We start from the raw sequence: 20,877 nt of genomic DNA on the forward strand, positions 1-20,877 counted from the left end.
CTCTCTCTCTCTCTCTCGACACTTAGGCAGTTTCGCTAGTCTCCAGGCAACAGCTGAGGTTTTGATGTCTAAATGTTTGTGCACTAAATGTCTCTTTAATTCAATTCCGTAATGCAGTGTTTGAAGATATGGATCAATGCCTGCTGCCTTTGATGGTCATCCTGGTACTCAGAGGCATGTCATTGTACCAATCCTGCACTACAGAAAACAACAAGGACCCCATCACATGATGCAGCCAACGTGGCCATGCAGATCCTTTCATTGTTGTCTCATCATAGAGGACTATGTGCTATTTCTGAATCACATCACATAGACAGATAAGTGTGCAACCATGTGGAGAACCTTTTCTTCTTTGTGTACAATTCCTAAAGGTACTGGGAGACCATTATACAGTAAGCATGTATCATACCAACTCTACCCTGCACAGCCTGCATTGAGAGAAGAACAGACCAGGCACTATCTTTATTCACAGATCTTATCTCTTCATAATTACACCCTCTGCAAGATCAACACAAACAAATGGATATAGCAAGGGAGAGAGTGGGATGAGTTAATCCATTTTCTGTTTTGTAGTAACCTGACACAATGTGAATAGAACAAAGAACAGCTACAGGTAGCCATAGGTTTGTCTTGGAATTTGATTACATTTGCATTTTAGTCATTTAGCAGACGCTCTTATCCAGAGCAACTTACAGTTAGTGAGTGCATACATTTTCATACTGGCCCCCCGTGGGAATCGAATCCACAACCCTGAGCTACACGGAGCTATTACCCCCCACAAAGGATATGAACTTCTTGACAAGGTAATTTCTTGAAGAGGTAACTGGTAATCATTAAATAAGACACCTACGTCCTGGTCAACACATTATTAATTGAAATAGTGTTTTTCTTTCACAGCATTGCATGTAAAACAGATAGATTAATCTAAACCGAGCAAGACTTTCCATCTACAAACTTCACTCTCTATTCAGCAGAAGGTATCTGCCAGTAAACCATGGCCATTCGAGAGAGATTATGGCATAACCGATTTCTAAAATGTGATTAAAACCAGATGGGAGTGCAGATTGTATGAGGCAGAGGGTTTTACGGTATCACACAAAAGCGTGTTTTTAAAGCAGCGTTTCATGTCCTGCCATCTAAAAAAAATCACTTTAGTGCTGCACATCTCTTTAGCAAATTAAGAATCTCTCCCTTTAGAAAAAATTTTAAAAGCAAGAAACAGGAATGATGTGTCTCTAAAAGTGATATTTATTGCTGCCTATCTGCTAATCCCTTGACCTGCTTTAATTACAGAAAACCCCAAAACTCTTACCACACATAAATCAATATTTTCAATCTATTGTTGAAATATGTGTGAAGCATCATGGAAAGGAAAAAACTGATTGCACACAGGGAAAATGTCTTAAGCCATCTTCAGCATGAAATGTAACAAACCATCTATACAAAAGGAGTACAAGGTAAAGCCTTTACACCCATATGGTACAATGAAAAAAGGTGCTTTCAAGTAACTTCAATGAAGGACCAATTCATTCTTTCAGATCAGAATCCTTGGTTGCCAATCAATAGATGCCAACATAAAGTGCCAACCCTGTAATAACTATGAACCACTTATCAGTAGTATCACTCACTTCTTGCCTCACCATTTGTGTGTGTGTGTGTTTTCTCAGCATAAGAGCAGCTCTTACACTACGGAGGCAAGAGAGTATCATGGCTGTTAGTCGTGCGTAGAGGCTTATTTGATATAATGAATGGAGGGAGGGATGTAGAAGAAGCGATGGGAGGGTAATTACTTTAATGGCTGCAAAGGCCCCTGTTCAAGACACCTTTGCGCACAATGGTTGATTATGGATGGTCATTTCAGCTTTCTGATGAAAACACAGAGCTCTTAGTCCCTGGGCTTGACTGATAATAGCATGACCAGAAATGTGTCAGAACAATGGAGTACTCAAATACGTTGTCACATCCTCCCCTGAAGGTCCAAGCCTTCAGTTCTGGGCTTCAATTCATAGAAATAGTGGTATTTGTTAAACACAAAAAAAAACAGGATGAAGAAAACAGGGTCAGAGGTTATACAGTATAATGTATAGAAAGATAGCAACTCAGTTCACAAGAGAAATTACCAAGAGGAAAAACAGAAATATCAAGAAAACAAAGAACTGAGCTATGAGTATTTTATACTTTATTCGAAGACTCAAACAAGATAACTCACTCATTTCTCCTCTCACTCATTTCTGTGCTCAATTAAGTAAGTTGACAAACACACTAAAAGCAGCTTAACTAATCTTAAGTGTCTGTAAATTGAAATAAGTGAATTCCAACTCCTAAAGAGAAGCAATTTAAAAAAAGAAACATGCTATATAGATCAAATCAGGCACAAAGAAATTCCATTGAAACTTCAATTGTAACCTTGTCATGCATTATGTTGTTACTCAAAGGAAAAATGTGACCTTCCTATTCGCAGCTAAGCACTTAGCAAAGCCATTCCATCAGTGCGTGGTTAGCAAATTAATTCATGAATTGCATGTAGTGCACCTCTGCTTCTCGGCAATACTGTAAGCTAAGTTCTCGTTGTAAAGCAGACACTTACACCAACATCCACAGTCCAATACAGTATTATTTGACTATGAAACGGTCCATTGTCAGGTGTAATACAAGTTGGGTAAAGTCCATCTATGTAAAGCCACCAAATCCTGACGGTATTTTCCTGTGCTCTTCTATATTTCACTTGATGATATAGCATATTAACAATACAGAGCATACAAGTTTTCATGGGAAGGAATGCCACAAGTTTGCTACAGCACAAGGCCCATTATCAAACCTGAAATTATTATGACCTTCAAATTAAAGTACACAAAGGAATCCATTTTTGTCAAACTCCCACACTACATTCTCAGCACTACTAGCTAGTTCTGTTCAATATAGGGTATGGTTTATCGTTTCAATTCATACTCAACAATTGACTTTTTGTTAAACTGTCACTGTACTGGGGTCTTGCTGTTCTGTAGTTTTAGTAAACACTGCACTGAAACATTACTTTGCAAACCGTTTTTATGAATAGATTATAAACAAATAGTCAAAAACAGCCATACATCATGCTTTGGATAAGTACAAAATATTTTTTGTGCGTACTTTACGTGGTCCCAATGCTTTAAGCACAACAATCAAAAACATTCTGAGCCAATTCAAATCTTCTTTCAAAAGATGGAACTAAATACTTTGATAAGCACAAATCCAGCTGTCATACATTCAATACATCAATATTCTGATCCTTCATGTAGTTGCAAGTGAATCAAAGTAGACTTCAAACGGTGTAGGCCCGGAATGACATGGGTAAGAACCATTCAACATGACAATGACTCAACAATAGGACGGCATAATCAATAATTCATTAAGTTAACCTTCAATAATACTGAAATATATGTATTTTCATATCAAAATACTTTACAACATACTGTGCTGTACTTGTGTTTTAGTGTGCCTTCAGCAGGACAAAGCTAACACAGGGGTGCTCTCCCTATTAGATGCATTGTGTTTGCCCTGAAATATACATCTAAACAGGGCATTTGCTTGATAGATACGTTGATATAACTGAATGAACGGTGAAGTACCTATCTTTATTCCACATTTCTGTATTTGGTGAAGAGGTTGTAGAGTACCCTCAGAGTAGACTTCAGGTCACAGTTCACAATATCTGCCAAAAGATCAGAAAAACCAAAGTCAGACTTTAGTCTGGGAAACATTTACAATAAAAATATCTAAAATGAGCCAGATTCAGAGCTGCGATTTACACGCTGTATGATACCTTCTTCAAACATCGCCTGTAATTGGAACCAGCTCCTGTTGCTAGCTACTGTATACTTAAGACACAACACCTATAAGATCTACATTAGCCCATTACATCCAGTGAGGCAAAACTGGAATCTTTCATCTACGCTATGAGGAAAGATGCATTATAAAAACAGATGTTGCCTGAGCCCCATGCTTCCATGAAGCTATGATTGCAGTGTGCTTTAAGTAGGCCTATTGCTATAATTTGGCATGCAACCACCTTTAAATCAAAGCTAAAGGGGAACACTCAATGTTACAGCCCAATGCAGTCATCATGGGCCACTCACTGGTGCTTGACCGTACCATTAAAACTGTTACAGGCCTCAGTTCAATTAACCCAACGGCCAAATGGTAATAGCCAGGGGATAAAAGTAATCCCACATCAAAAAGGGCAGTAGGTAGCCTAGCGGTTAAGTGTGTAGGACCAGTAAACCGAAAGGTTGCAGGTTCGAATCCCCGAGCCAACTAGGTGAAAAATCTGTTGATGTGCACTTGAGCAAAGCAGTGCCTGTAAGTCGCTTTGGATAAGAGTCTGCTAAATGACTAAAATTGATATTTGCTCTCTCTCTCTGTTGTTATGATTAGAAGGCATGCTCTGATATAAAGAGTGTTGAATGAATACTGCCCAAAGGGAAGAACATTCCCGACATTTTGTTGTTGTTGTTTAATCCCGAAAGACACAATTTTGAAATTCTGCTGTCACATATCTTTCTTTCAGAAACAATTTATGTGTACAGAATGAAGCCACACACCCTCTGCCCGTGGCTTGGGTTTCTCCAGGCCGCCATCTTGCATCAGCTCAAAGGAGAAGGTCACATTGTGCACCTATATAGGAAAAGAAATCCAGCATGAGCCATGCCAGTCCAGTAAGCAGCTCACTGTAAACTATTTGTAAGGGATGAAAATTAGTCTGATTTACAATGTAGCCTACCTTTTGGTCAAAATGCTCTGGCGTTAGGAAGAAGTTGACGAGAGGAACAAAGTAACCCTCAAGCAGTCCCATCAGCAACACCAGGTACACACCATCAGCAAACTTTATGACAGGTAAAACATACTAATAATGACCAGGTTCATCTTCAAATCATAAGCAGTTATATTCAAATGGAAACAAAGGAATCTCACCTGTGTATCCAATTCAGACACCTCCAGGTTCAACTTGTTCAAGTGCTTGTTCACAAAGGTGATCAGCGTCTGCAAGAAGGGCAGGTATTCAGTAAATGTAAATGTTACACAAACAATGAATACCGTCTATTTTTCTAATTAGGATGGAGACTTGCCTTTTTCACCACATTCAGCTTGTCTGGTGCATGGTCAAACAAGGTGTCAAACGCATCTCGCTCTGAAATCGAATAGAGGTTAAACCATTACAATAACAGACATCAGAATGTTCATTTTAGTAATATAGAAGGAATAAAATAGTAATAATGTAATGGCAAATTAACTAAAATAAATGTATGGTAATATGGCAAATTTCTTCTTTCATTACAACAAAGTGAAAATGCTTACCATGTCTTCCTGATAGAGCCCTGCAAGAAAAGAGAACAATGTATTTCAGCACTGGTATCGTACTGTCTAATCACAGCGCTAGAGAAAAACATTAGACGAAACAGACAAGTTCAAATGAGAAGAAAAAATAAACTAGGACTTTGTTTAAACTGGAAAATATTAATTGAATGCAGATGGTCTAATCAAGAGGGCCAGGCAGGAAGACAAACAAAGAGATCTGCGTTGTGGTTCTATCCAAGGAGCGGTCCGATCAAACGCTGTGTGGTGGGCCTGCCTGGTGGACATGTGCCCGGGAGGCAGTGGCTTGTCTTCACGGTCCAATCTTCCTCGGCAGAGGCATGCTTTAGCAGCTGCTGCCTCTCGTAGGACAACAGCCCAGGGCCCCTCCCTCTTATCTCCAGAGCTGATTTGCACCCGTTGGACCACTATTAATCAGCTGCAGCTCCATAAAGCAGTGGTGGGGCTGGCAGGGGCAGACCCCTGAACCCCCCCTCCCCTCACTAAATCTGCCCATCAGCATGGGGCTCCAACTGTCCATATCGGCCCCCCAAGGAGTTGGCGTGTCCGCATTGTCTTTCCGCTTTAACGCGAGACCGGGAGAGGCCGTTCCATTCCCCTCATCAGTCCCTCAATTGTTCCAACTGCTTCAATGCCCAGCGGACTCATTTGCTGACTGATTTGTAAACAGATATTTACAGACGTGATTCACCCAATAATCACCTTGTTTTGAATGACCTTTCCAAGGCAGAGTACATGATTGTGTTCGGTTCTCATCCCTCATACTTATACCTCCATTACCTTTGAATATGGAAAGCAAATGATACAATTAACATAATCTTCACTGCCAAGTTTCTAAGGCCTTCTTTCCTTAAACATTGGCCTTCATTTTCTTGGCTGCCTCTATAAACAATTTTCTGACATTTTCTCTTCATCCCCCTGAGGGTCTGATAAAGGCCTTGTGGAAGACAGCACAAGTTGGGTAGTTTCATTGAGACATCTGTACATAGTTAGTTAAAAGGGACGACAGTGAAGACATACTCCGTGTTCCCTGTGATCTCTTCCTGAACCTGGCGAGACTGCAGGATCCCCTCCCGTTTCTGTGGGGAACAACAGACAATTGTGAAAATCGGAATTTTCACTCTATTTTTTTTTTTTTTTTTTTTTTTTGGGGGGGGGTTCCCTTTTTGTGGTACAAAATGTAGCAGCAAAGGACTATACCTGTACAACCACAACTTGAATGGACACATGATCAGGTAGGCGGATGGGGGCGCGGCAGTGCTGAGACAGCGCCACCAATAAATGGAGAATGGCCACGATGCTTTTAGCATGGACGGCTAGGGGTGAAAAGAAAGAGGGAAGAAATGAGAGGAATGTTATAGTACATCCACTGGGCATTGTCATTAAACAGATGATGCACACGCTGGTGTACTGGAGCAGGGTTTAGATAAGAAGAAATTCTATTTTTTCACAATTATCAAGATTGGTGACTCTCAGCTTTCACAATGCCAAGTTGAAGGTTAAACAAAGGTCAAAAACAAAACGATAAACTCAGTGTCAAGTATAAAATAAACTTGTGTCTTTGGGGTAGAAGTAATGTGCCTTTGTTAGAAACTGTAACAACCCTTTCCATTCTTGTTGTCTGGAGTGTCATGTGACTGATACATCAGGCTGCTTCTTGAAAGATGGAATTCCAAAATACATGTAAAATATGATAATTTACCACTAAAATATTGCATTTACTATTTAGAGAACCTGTATGGGAGGATATGAGTGAAAAACAAAGGGATTAGCTGTCCTTTGATCACAATCAAAAACAATCCTATTGATTTCCTGAAGTGATTTTAGATAATCTACAAAGGATAAAAAGAATAAAGAAAATTAAACTGTAATTTAAGAGAATTAGAAGGTTACAATACACCAAAGAATAATAAACCAATGGGAAAAAACATGGCTTCAGCATTTCCTTAAAAAATAAACATTGAAAAAGGAAATAAGACAATGAGTTTTTTCGTTGACATGCGTCATGAGTACCGTGACCTCCCACCTCTTGAGACAGGGATTACTTCTATGGTCATAATGTCAGAGGGTCAGCAGGGTGCAGATTAGTCCAATGTGAACTTTGCCTCTGTGCCTCTCTGTCACCCAACAAAATGACCAAACAAGCATTACCTTATTACATCACCTTTACATTGTCTTTTACACACACCATTGTCATAATAATAACTTTGATCAACACATTCCAAAAAAACATTAACAAATGTATAGAATACAAGGGATTCGAATGAAACAGTGCTCTGTGAAACATGTCACCTACAGTCAACGGTCCATTTGATGTTTCTGATTGAGACCTTCAGAGTGTCGTTGATCTTCTCCAGAACCGTCTGCAGCTTCTGCTTCTGGGCTATCTCAGACTGGGTCACCTCAGCCACATTCAGCCTCTCACCCTCCAGCTTCTCTGTAATACAAAAATAAATAAATATGTTTTATTGTCATACAACGAAAACACAGGGAGGACCATCAAATCCAATTGGAATCAGTCAAATGCCAGAGAATAATGTGCTGCATTGCAAGCATAGCAGGGATGTTTTGGAGGGAATTAAATACTGTACCAAAGAGTTTCTGCAGAACCTGCCCATCGTATAAGTCCTCAGCCAGGTCTTTGACAATGATTCTCTCCCCCACCAGCACATCATTGATCCAGTCTATGAGTACCTGCATACAAAACATGATATGGAATTTAACAGGCACATACACACTGTACATTCATAAGGCACCCAATATTGCTTTCCAATGCTTTGATTGTGACATACAGCAGTTATTTTATATCTCACACCTTCATCAGTTCTTGCAGTTTGGGGTCATTCCTGGAGTTTGGGTCAACCATGGTGCGAACCTCATTCTCCTCTAGAACCACACACACACACACACAGGTTTAGAATATAGACAATGAGAGAGAGCACAAGAGAGAGCGAGAAAGTGAGAGCGTGTGTGTGTGTGTGTTTGTGTGCGATACACTGCAGGAGTGGAGATGGACGCCTTACCCAGCATGGTGTCCTCCGGGTCCAGCTCAAAGGGGATGGGGCTGAGGGGCAGGTTGATGGCATTCATCCCCTCCTCCTGGAGCTCAGACACTGCAGAAGCAGAGAAGCAGAGACCTTTAGTGGCCTGACTCAATGTGTGACAGGCTAATTATTATACAACTGTACTGAGACCTCCATTGAGTTGATGGGCAGGAAAAATGTGTCCAGCGGAGAAAATCGGAGGGCAAGTCAAATAGCATCAGCAACACACAATATTGGCCCTCATCATCTCAGCAGTAAAGCTCACATGTAGACAAATAACAGAGAGAGTGAGTCTTTCCTCTACTCACCTAAAGCTGTGCTCTACACCCATTCCACCCAATTTAGGGCTCTTTTCTTCAGGTTAAGCTGTGCTCTTCATGCCAGGTTGTCAGTATTATGGCACATTGGTCTTACTGGGAAGAGTTGGCTCACAAAGCATGTCTCTAATTATAACCGGTTATCTTTGGTCACGTTCGGGTTAGCCAGGAGAGAGAGATCTCAGTCTAGCTTTGATCAATAAATTGAAGCGCCTCATTGTAGCCAGTGATAATACTACATGGGGAGACTCCCAGAATGAGCCAATCACACCATTACCGTAAATTGGAGGAGATGTGACAGAGTGTATGTCTATTTTTTTTTTTTGAGAACTCTGTTTATTAAGTTTTACACACACACAGACAAGACAAAGCAATATAAATAATATACTCAACTAGACAAAAATACAAATAATACATATAAAATAAAAAAAATATATATATAACTTTAAAGATACCATACTTTAGACAAGTTAAACACCAGGCAGAAGGCTACAAAAGGTTAAAGGGCAATCTATAGTATAGGGACAGAGCAAATACCTCACCATTGTTCCTGTAAACAGTTAAGGGATGGGGTGGAGAAATGCAACCACTCACAGACAGTCAAGGCCACAGACCAATCCTCCACTGGACCAAAAATAAAAAGTTACAATGCTTTAAAAATAAAAAATGAATATTGATAATTGTATGTAGGCGTGAACAGAATTAAAAAAATAAAAATAACTGGGAAAAACAAGCTCACACCTTAGTCTCTGCCCGGGCGAGATGAACAGGGCTTCCGCAGGTCACAATCAATAAGCACATCAACCTTAATGCCCCCCACCCCCACCCCAGAAAAAAAACACAGAGAAATGCTCATCCAACCCCTAAGTCACAGGGGGGTCAAATATAGACTTATTTTGGTTTTAATAGGAATGCTATCAGAGGATGGACTGTTTAAAGTAAGACCGGAATGGAGCCCAAGCCTCATTAAACAGTTTGGGGTTCCCACGTGAATTGAATTTAATTTTTTCTAGCTTCAGAGAGCACAACACATCTCTCACCCAATATTTATAAGATGGGGGAGCTGCCATCTTCCAGTTCTGTAGTATTAGCCGTCTAGCTAAAAGAGTTGTATAAGCAACAGTGTCCGACTGGATTCTTGACAGGGGGGTGCTTATGGGCAGTACTCCAAAAAGGGCTGTAAGGGGAGAGGGATCTATAACAGTGTTATATATATCAGAGAAACATTTAAATATTAATTCCCAGAAACCTGACAGTTTATGACAGCCCCAGAACATATGCAACAGTGTGGCCGGTTCAATTTTACATCTGACACAGGTAGGATCAAAATCAGAGAATATTCTTCCAAGTCTGGCCCCAGACCAGTGGATACGGTGAACCACCTTGAATTGAATGAGGCTGTGTCTAGTGCTAAAAGAGGACGAATGCACCCTGCGCAGCACAGATTCCCAGGTGTCTTCCCCAAGTTCCTCCCCCAAATCCTTTTCCCATCGAGTCTTTAAAGGCACCAAAGAAGGGTTCTGTAAGTCATGAATGATTGCATATACATCTGAAATTGCGCCCCTAGGAAGCTTGTTCAGCTCCAGGATGCTCTCTATAGCTGTATTCACAGGCCTATGGGGAAATTCAGGTGTGTTAGCTCTGACAAAGTTCCTAGTCTGGAGATAGCGGAAAAAGTGGGATTGGGGGAGGTTGAACCTTTCCTGTAGCTGAGCAAAAGAGGCAAATGTATCATCAAAGAATAATTGGGCTAGTGAGGAGAGGCCTAGTGAGTGCCAGATGTCAAAAGCCCCATCATTCAAAGATGGAGGAAATAAAATGTTCTGATTGATTGGGCCTGATAGAGAAAAGCCTCGGAGGCCAAAGGCTAAGCGGAACTGATTCCAAATTTTAAGAGACTGCTTTACAATTGGGTTGACACACCTTTTGCCAAGGGACACTGGGAGAGACGAGCACAACACAGAAGAAAGTGCAGCAGGTTTACACGATTCAGACTCCATCTGGACCCAGATTGGTCTAGGGCCAGTAGGATCAGTCTGCAGCCAGTACAGAAGGGCTCTGAAATTTGCAGCCCAATAGTATGTCTGAAAATTTGGTAGAGCTAAACCCCCCAATGACTTAGGCTTCTGTAAATGTTTCCTACCAATCCGTGGTACCTTGCCATCCCAAATAAAATGCATGAATGTTTGATCCAGTGAAATAAAAAAAGATTTTGGAATAAAAATGGGTAGACATTGAAATAAATATAGAAATTTGGGCAACACACTCATTTTAATGACATTAATCCTTCCGATAAGAGAAAGAGGTAGCGCTTTCCAAAAAGCAAAAGATTGTTTCAAACTGTCTGCTAGAGCAACCAAGTTTTCCTGAAACAGATTTGAATATTTCCTTGTCACTTTGACTCCCAAGTAGGTGAATTGATCCCGGACAATCCTAAACTGAGAGCTTGTAAAAGAGCACTTTAAAGCAGCCTTGTTTACAGGAAAAAGCTCACTCTTGCCTAGATTCAGCTTGTACCCTGAGATTGATCCAAACCTTTTAAGAACAGATAAGGCGCGTGGCAATGAGGTATCAGGGTTAGAGATAAACAAAAGGAGGTCATCCGCATATAGCGAGACTTTCTGCTCTGAGCCCGTCCGGGTTATTCCTTGAATGGCATCATTAGAGCGTAATGCAATGGCGAGAGGTTCGATTGCCAAAGCAAACAACAAGGGGGAGAGTGGACAGCCCTGTCTGGATCCGCGGTGCAAGGGAAAATAGTCAGAGGACAAGTTGTTAGTCCGTACCGAAGCCATGGGGGAAAAATAAAGAATCTTTATCCACGCAATGAATTTGGGGCCAAAGCCAAATCTATAAAGGGTGGCTGTTAGGTAATCCCACTCAACGCGGTCAAACGCTTTTTCTGCATCAAGTGAGACCACCACCTCTGGGTCCTCCGACGCAGGGGAGTACAGTATATTCATAAGGCGCCTAATATTGAAAAACAAATGCCTATTTCTCACAAAGCCAGTCTGGTCAGAGTGTATTACTTGATGCAGCGAGCCTTCCATACGGATGGCTAAAAGCTTGGCTAGGATTTTGTAATCACAGTTTAAAAGCGAGATTGGGCGAAAGGATCCACATTCCAGAGGGTCTTTGTTTTTCTTTAATAGTAATGAAATTGAAGCTTGATAAAGACTAGGCGGTAGCTTTGAGGTATTAAGGCACTCTGCAAATAGTCGAAACAAGAATGGGCAAAGCAGACCAGAAAACGTCCTGTAAAATTCGGTTGGAAAACCATCCGGACCCGGTGATTTACCGCTTTTCATTGCGGACACTGCTGTTGCAATCTCCTCAGGTGTAAATTCTTCTTCTAGATAGTCATGGGTGTCTGTATCAATTGAAGGCATATTCAGGCCATTAAAGAAGGAATCAATCAGCAAAGGGTCTTGAGGGGATTCAGAGGTGTATAGCGCAGAATAAAATTGTTTGAATTGATCATTGATCTCTTTATGTATAACTGTGGTGGCACCAGACGGGGTCCTTATTTGTGGGATTAAACGTGAGGCCTCAGATTTACGGATCTGATGTGCAAGGAGTTTACTGGCCTTGTCGCCTTGTTCATACACTCTGTACCGAGCTCGCAAGAGTAGCTGTTCAGCTTGCCTGGTAGAAAGCTCATCAAATTCAGATTGGAGTAGTTGGCGCTCTTTATGCAGATCAGAGGAAGGAACCGTGGCATACTTCTCATCCAATGTGGCTATGGATTCGCTCAGGTCCCGAAGTCGCTGAGAGCGAACTCTGTTTTGGTTGGCTGTATAAGAAATAATTTGGCCACGTAGGTATGCTTTGAGAGACTCCCATATGGTAGAGCAGGACATACCTGGTGTTGAATTAGTTTCTAGGAATAAGGTGATTTCAGAAGAAATGAAATTGACAAACTCCTTATCTGAGAGTAAAATGGGGTTAAGACGCCATTGATAACACATAGGAGGTCGCTGGGGAAACTCTAGTTCAAGCACTAATGGAGAATGGTCCGAAATAACAATACTCTTGTAAGTACACTGCCGAAGGTTAGGCAAAAGTTTTTTGTCCAAAAAGAAGTAATCAATCCGGGAGTATGTTTGATGAACATGAGAATAAAAGGAATACTGTCTATCTGTAGGATGTAGGAAACGCCAGGCCTCAAACATGGCATATTTCTGAAGAAAGGCTTGAATAAGTAGGGCACATTTAGATGGGCCTGTAGTTGTTCGTGAGGACTTGTCAAGAACTGGGGACATTTTGCAGTTGAAATCCCCCCCTAAAATCAATAAATGAGAGTCTAAATTGGGTATAGCAGACAAAAAGGAAGAAATGAAACTTGTGTCATCCCAATTGGGAGCATAAACACTAGCCAAAACAAGAGGGGTAGAAAACAGTTTACCGGTTACTATGACGTATCGTCCCTTAGGATCAGCGATAACCTCAGAAGCTACAAAGGGAGTGACTTTATCAACCAAAATGGCAGCCCCTCTTGATTTACTATGAAAGTTAGAGTGGAACACTTGACCAACCCAGTCCCTACGCATCCTGAAGTGCTCACCAGTCCTCAAGTGAGTCTCTTGTAGAAATGCAACATTTGCATTCAAACCCTTTAAGTGTGTCAACACCCTCTTACGTTTCACTGGGTTATTAACCCCTTTGGTGTTCCACGAAATGTATTTGATCACATTGTTTCGGCCCCTCTGGGCATTCCCGTTATACAACCCCGTCATTAGAGCATAGAATGGAAAAGCAATGAGCGCCCAGAAACCCCAGAATAACTTGTCTCAGAGTAATAATGTACGGTGGTAGATGTTGAGAAAAAGTACCGAAAAAAAAACAAAAAAGACAGAATGACAACATTAGAACTGAACAATTCAACCCCTCCCCCCACCCCCTCCCCCCATCCCAGACAGTACCTCCCCAAACGAGGTACAAGCCTAAATAGAGCATGTTCTCTTCGCACAGTATGTCTGTGAGAGTGCGGTCTTAAACCTAAACCCACAGTCCCGCTCTTTAAAATCGTGTTTTGTTAGTGGATCAAACAGCAAAAAGAGATAATCATTTTTTAAATAAAAGAAATTAAGGTGAATCCCTTGTGCAGACGAAATTACAAAAGCACCACTTGTAGATGTATATAATTATATTCCCAGTCTTATAACAGGCATTTGAGAGAGAAAATAAAGAAAATAAATAGAATGTGTAACGGCTCTCAGCCGAAAACCTAATTTGAAGTAAGGAAATCGTAGTAAGACAATCAAAAATGATAATAATTATTATTATTATAATAGTTGTCTAGTTGAATGCTGAGACAGCTTACAACCAAGACCAAAAAACTACGTGTGCGCAACGTTTAACGCTTGCTGGGCATAAATGACGCTCTGAGCCTTAAAATTTAAGTGAAGACCCCAAAAAAACGTGTCGCCTCGGGAAGCATTTACTGTTTACTGGGTCAATGCAAACAGATGCAGTAAGCAAATAACCAAGAATATTTTGAGTCACTGAGACACTATGTAAACAAACTGAATAGGTGAGCAAGACAGCTATCCACAGTTCGCTAGCAACAGTTGCTGATCTATGAGCAAGTTCAAGACTTCTTGATGTGACGTTGAATGTGAGAGAGAGCCTCATCCGGAGATTCAAATGTGTAGTCTTTACCATCATGAGATAGCCATAAACGGGCCGGGAATCGCAGTCCGTACTTAACACCTGGATGGTCCCGAAGTAGTCGTTTGGCCTGTCCGAAGGCTGCGCGCTGCCTGGAAACAGTGGGGGAGTAGTCCTGGTAGATGGAGAAGCTCTGTCCTTGAAAGCTCAGAGTGGTATTGCGGGCTCGTCGGAGAATCTCCATCTTCTCATGGAAAAAGTGCACTCGAATAATTATGTCACGGGGCCTCTCCCCCTCCCGGGGCTTTGGGCGCAGCGACCGGTGGGCACGATCAATCAGGGGCTTTTCATCCAAGGCTAGAACATCCTTCAGCAGCCCAGAAACGAAATCCGTGGCGCGAGGCATTTCCGCTGACTCTGGGACTGATACAAGTCTCAGGTTATTGCGGCGAGAGAATCCCTCCAAACTTACACAGCTCTCCTTCACCTTTTTCAAGTCCGCAGCTAGGCGTTTCACGTCAGCCTCCAGGGATGTAGTTAAGTCGGAGACATTTGTAGCGAAGGTCTCCAGTGCTGCGATCGTTGTAGTGTGCGACTCCATTGTTGTTTTGAGTGATGCGATTGCCGGCACTGTCTCGTTCCGCAGGATGGTTAAATCTGCTTTTAAAGTATCAGAAACCTCCTTTATTCGGGCCTCAATCGTAGCAACCACCTCCGTTTTCATTTCAACTATCTCAGAGCGTAGTAGTTTGATGGCCTCGAGAATGTTCACTTCAGCGCCGCCAGGCCAAGCCGCCCCCCCGGGTAGAGTATCAGTCCCCGGGTCGTCAGGCTCAGGGGAGGGCGGTGATGAGAGTGTGTCTTGTAGGCCGGGTTTTCTCAAAGTCATGCTTTTGGCCTTATGTTTCGTCGACATGCTGATATTTGGAAGTAAAGTAGTCTTGGTTTTTACGGGAAGGGATCACCAAAATAATATATGAAAATAAATACGGTTTTGCTGCAAAATTCACATAAACTTTAAAAATACCACGGGAGCAAACGGAAAACACGTCAGTCGCACATGGCGTCCCTCCAATCCCCCAGTGTATGTCTATTAACTAAGCAGTCATGGTCAGTTGCTCTGATAGCTCAGACCATGCTGATAGCCATTACCTCTTAGAAAATAAGCTTTCTCTCTGAGACACATCGCCCCACACAGGACAAGGCCATGCTCTCCCTCCAGTTGCTAGGCGTTCATAGATCTAGGCTCGGTCTCACGCTGCTATCCTGAGCATCCGCCTCCTTCCCTGATCATTTCACTTACCTCACCTGGCGTCGTACAAATTGGCACATGTGGGGAATTCACACAGGTGATGTGACAACCTGACCGCTCTGCCTGGCCATGGTGCCAGTACTGCCAGTTCCTGTCCGGACCAGTTGATATGTCAGTAAGATCACTATAGCACTGATGCAGAGCTGCATAACATAACGTGATAAAGGCCTGCTGAACAAACTACGATAGTTTTTTTTCAGTTTCCTCCCAAACAGAGAAAGCACCCCCCTGGAGATGTCAACATCCTGTTAGTAATCAACACCAATACCTCCCTGTGCTGTTCAGGCCTAACCCACAGAGACAGATACCTTCCTCCTTCGTCACACTAAAAGAGCTGCATCTATTTGGTTCTTCAACAGATTGTTGAACCAACACAAAAGCATCATCTGTATAATGTAAACCTCTCTGTCTCTGTCTCTCTGATCTGAAAGGACAGCTCCTCAGTTCACAGGTAGAGACACAACATGGTTCACAATAACGCTCATATAATTGAAATACTGTATGTTGCTGTCATGGCAGTGGAGAGGCCCTCCATGGAACGTACCCCTACAGGACCAGGTTTGTCAGTATCAGTTCGGTATTTTGGTGAATGGGGCTCAGCTGCAGACTCACTTTCACATGCCCCTCTGAGGTAGGGTAGACAAATTATTTCAATCACAGGAGTATATATAGGGCATGTCTGTATCAAAAGATATGCTTCAAATGTAATTAATGAAAATGGGTCAAAGTGTCTTCCAAGAGACGTTATAAACAATAATAGTTCTTCAGACATTTAATCATACTTGATGCTTGCTCATTTACCAAAAAGATTCAACGAAAACTCAAGTGCTTGTCTAATTAATACTTAATTGAAGGTATGATTTAAATAAATGTGAAACTATGAAGGCCTTGGCAGCCTCTGGTCTGAACTCAGGCAGTGGTTGTGCTGGAGAGAGCATGGGACTTTTCCCTCCTTCCTTGGTGAAGACATCTGTGATGGAATACCAGCAGCCTCTTATCCTTATATGGCAGTAGTTCAGGATATGTACTGTAAACACAGAGACACACAGCCTTCTCCTGCTATGGCTTGGACAGATACAATGTAATAAAACCCAAATAGATGCTGTCCACCTCACCAAAAACAAAATAATCTAAATTATTATCACAGTTATTTGATGATAGATGCAGACATCAAACATGAAGAGGGTCTTTCAGTCACCATCCCCGTTGACGTATACAAAATGACGTCATGAAAATAGACACACCTCAGCAATTACAAGTAGGCCTATACTATTGCCGCGTTCAAAACAACTGGGAACTCGGAACTCGGAAATCTCCGACTTCACTCTTCATTGCGTTCAAGACAACTGGGAACTCGGGAAAAAAACGAGCTCCGACTGAGAATGTTTTTGAATTGTTAGATATACTGCACTGTTTGAGCTAGAAACACAAGCATTTCGCAACACCATCAATAACATCTGCTAAACGTGTATGTGACAAGTAACATTTAATTTGATTTGATTTTAATGTTTTTTTTAACGGTCAACCAACTCGGAATTCCAAGTCGGGAACTCGGGCATCTTTCTAGAGCTCCGACTTTCCGACATGAAGATCACCGACGTCATGATTTGACCTGGTTTTTTCCGAGTTCCAAGTTGTCTTGAAAACACCATATAGCAATGTTTCTTAGCTTGTTTTCATGCAAAAACTGTAATTAATCTATTCAACGAAATGTTCAATTCTGAAATAGAAAACTGTGGAATGTGGCTATTTATAGCATATAGCCTACTGTAGCCTACTATTCAACAGGAATCATATTTTATTTCTAATCCTTTTTAGCTTTCGTGATGTCAACCTTTTTATGTAGATGCCTTAATAATAAACCAAATATAGCCTAATGAACGAACCTTCTTTTGCCTTTTTTCTTCTGGCCAAAGTTCCCCCGAGTTTTCCAAGGAAAGAGTCATCTTTTTTTCTTGAAGGTGGTGATTTTGGAGTCGGGGATTTGGGAGAAGAAGGTGATTTCTGTGGCGAAGAAGCCATTTCTAGTTTATTACTAAGTATTCAAGCTATTGAGACTGTGTTGTAGCCTATCATAGAAACAACTTTCTGCTTGTCAAAGTTGACGGAATAGCCAACGACGGAACCGGAATTCCAAGTATTTGCGCAGCCATCCGACGTCTCCCTGTTATTTGATTCCCGTACCAGTCCCATTCCCACCCACTTTTCATGGATATAGGAAAAATAAGCAAACAGGAAAACACAACGCAGCAGCCTGTCCAGCTATGAGGAATATCGGTATAGTGAAGCAAGAACCGATAATATAAAAGAATCAGAGGGTTTTCGATCCTATTCATAGGAAAATTAATCCAGCGAAATTATCAAACGTATTTTTCCTTTGTTTTTCTGCTATCCAGGTTTTTTATTACTTTCAGCAATATAATTCTCCATCAGTTTTCTTTTACTTATGCTAAACATGAGTTTCCATGGGGCTAGAACAAGGCCAATATAGGATATATCATCAATGATGTACAGCACACTTATTCTGCAGTCCTAACAAGGAGTGTAACAAACTTGTTCAAGGACCCCCATCCTTAGTGGGGGAGAATGGGTAAGACAAGGCAGCTGACTCAATCAGTGTTGAGCCAGATCAATACATTATTGCTTATTTACCACAGACAGGATCAATCAACTGGCTTCCTTGCTTTGTTGCCTCGTTCTGCTAATGATCTGGTGAACTTGGTCTAGCTAGCACAGCTGACCAGGCAAGTGATGAGAGCTGTTAGCAAATCAATTACATTCAAGCCTCTACTTGACAACACAGGCCTAGACATTGCTGCCACATTATTTACCTCCAACATTTTGGAATGTAATCAAATATGCAGATGATAATAAATACATGTTTGTGTATTGTTTTTTCAATAATAGTAACATACTCTTGCTGTCTAGTTTTATGAAAAACGCTGGGTTGACAAAAGGCCTATTCACAGTGCAGCCCTTTTGCCCTCTCTTTTGATACAATTATGTGAACAAAGCCATGTAAACAAAATGCACAATGGCCCTGGCCTTGCACTGGGCTGTCATTAGAGGAGATATTTCCCATGCAGTACTGTTGGACTATCTGTGGCATGGCCCTGGTGCAGACAGTGAGGAGCCCCTCTGGCCTGGACGTCTGGCCTCAGACAAGGGGCCACTTCACCCCAAGAGCTCTAACATTGAGTTTGACCCATCTGACCAAGCTTTCAAATGCATTTCACTAGACTGACGTTCTGTTATTTGACAAGAGATGGACAGATATGCTCATAGCAGCTTGTTTTAAGGCAGGCTTTAAGAATTACATAATCAAATTGACTGATATTAGCACTCAACTGATATGACTAAGAGCATGCTTACCAACTTATATATTTTTCTTCTGCCATCAGGAGTTATACAGTAAAAGGAATAGAAGTCCTACATACAGTATTTCTCCTGAGACATGATTTATAATTAACACTTGTAGCTATTACTCTTCTGAGATATATTTACTGTAACAATGTGTTTTTTTGCTGGGGGAACATTTGTTCCATTTAAGGGAATGATTTGGAAAGTGCTAAGATAATGAAATTGTGCATTTTTTTTATTTATCCTCTCCACAGCTTTCTATTTTCATTGCCGCTCACATCTTCTGTAATTTCACTGCAATTTCAGCCTCAGATTGCTATTCTTTTTTAATGCCAATCATTGTTATTATATAACCTGTGTGAACAACTGTTTTTTTCTATTTAAGGTAAGGGCATTTACATGAAAATATGAAATGCTCCCAGGGTCAGTCCATAGTCACATTGTAGTCCACGGGGATGAGCAGAGAGGACAGGCAGATACAACAACGAACAGTGACCTCTGCAGTGGATTCCATTTTATAGCATTATTCTACCAATGCCCCTTGCTGTGCCATACTCAGTTCTGTGAAAGACAGTGAGGGGTAAGAGCAGGGCCACTTGACATATGTTTTGTGTGACTGAAACCTCATATCGGTCTTTGCTCTGCTGTTAGAGATACATTTATTTCTGAAATCACATTCAACATGTGCCTGCAGCTTCTGTTGTGTTGATCACATGCAGAGGTGGGAATGTAACTCTTGAGACTAGACACAATTAATGAGAGAGATCTGTGATAGGGCTTGTGTGATTATTTGTCAGTGCATGTGTTCCCCCATGGCCGTGTCAGCTCTGTTAGATTTTCCCCTGTGCTGAAGGATCCTGCCGTGGAGTGAGGCATGAGGAGCACGTTAGAGAGGAGGGGAAGCACTGAGCCCACAGCCCTCCTCCTTACACCTCCACATCCCCTCGACCTCGGCATCCGGCCTCCTCTGTGCCTCCTTTAACTCCCCGCTGTGGTCAGCTCCACAGACACAAAGAATAACAAAGAATAAAACCCTAAAATGCTCCCCTTCCTCTCACTGAAGTCCCACCTCTCTATCCACCATCCAGGGCCATGCACCCTGTCACCCTACACAATGGACTACTGTCTCATCTGAGCCCTTACGTCATGAGTGCGGCTCGCAGGTGGACTCCCAGAACACGCTGATCATAACGTACTGAATTAACAACATGCCTCTTGACTGATACACTGCTGTTATTTCAAAACGTTGCCCAGGTTAAGGACTGTCAAGTTCACAGGCAGAGGACACCTCAGATGCAGCAGTGACACACACAAACACTTGTGCACACATCAAAACAGACTTGAGTTATCACTGTGATACTTGACTTGCCCTTCATAACTGGTCTAAATTAACCCCAGCTCTCACCAATTCCATCTCCAGGCATTAAATGCTGTGTCCATGACAGACAAGTAATCCAATGCCAAAGAGATAATCTGTGCAGTTTGGTTGGGCTAAATGCTTTTAAACTGCATCTCTGTTCTCTTCAATTGCGTAAACAAGGAGTGTGTGCTGGGTCTAAATGACTTTGCATGATTTGTTCTCAGCCAGTGATTGAATTTAATATCACTAGCCAGTTAATAGGCAGATAACCCTTAGGTACTGTACTATATAGCATCTGGTACCTCCACTTGCCCAGACATCTGTTCCATGTTAAATAACTGACATCAAGAGATGTGGTTATACAAAATGTATAAAATAAATGAATAGAAGCGGTTATCACAACTGATAGCTAGCTATTCAGCAGGTTCCCAAAATAGAAACTGAAATCTTTAATTTCCTTCAACTGATAGACTTCATTAGAATCTGGTTCAGCAATGATCACATGTTGGTTCTGACAGGTTG

General features: G+C 41.7%; 1 protein-coding gene across 1 annotated transcript; it reads right to left on the reverse strand.

Annotated features, from left to right (window-relative positions):
• Window positions 1–2,162: 2,162 nt before the first annotated feature.
• Window positions 2,163–17,759, reverse strand: LOC311127636 (alpha-parvin). The gene is made up of 13 exons (XM_084159462.1): window positions 17,522–17,759; window positions 8,376–8,465; window positions 8,168–8,238; window positions 7,944–8,046; window positions 7,649–7,789; window positions 6,553–6,668; window positions 6,373–6,431; window positions 5,335–5,354; window positions 5,106–5,167; window positions 4,951–5,019; window positions 4,760–4,861; window positions 4,581–4,653; window positions 2,163–3,691 (listed from the first exon to the last, which is right to left on the reverse strand). The coding sequence occupies exons 1-13, from the start codon at window positions 17,655–17,657 to the stop codon at window positions 3,615–3,617; spliced, it is 1,119 nt and encodes a 372-aa protein (XP_084015588.1). The 5' UTR covers window positions 17,658–17,759; the 3' UTR covers window positions 2,163–3,614.
• Between the last annotated feature and the right edge of the window lie 3,118 nt (window positions 17,760–20,877).

The sequence above is a fragment of the Coregonus lavaretus genome (genome assembly GCF_964263955.1).
Source record: "Coregonus lavaretus genome assembly, chromosome: 4".
Lineage (NCBI taxonomy): Eukaryota > Metazoa > Chordata > Actinopteri > Salmoniformes > Salmonidae > Coregonus > Coregonus lavaretus.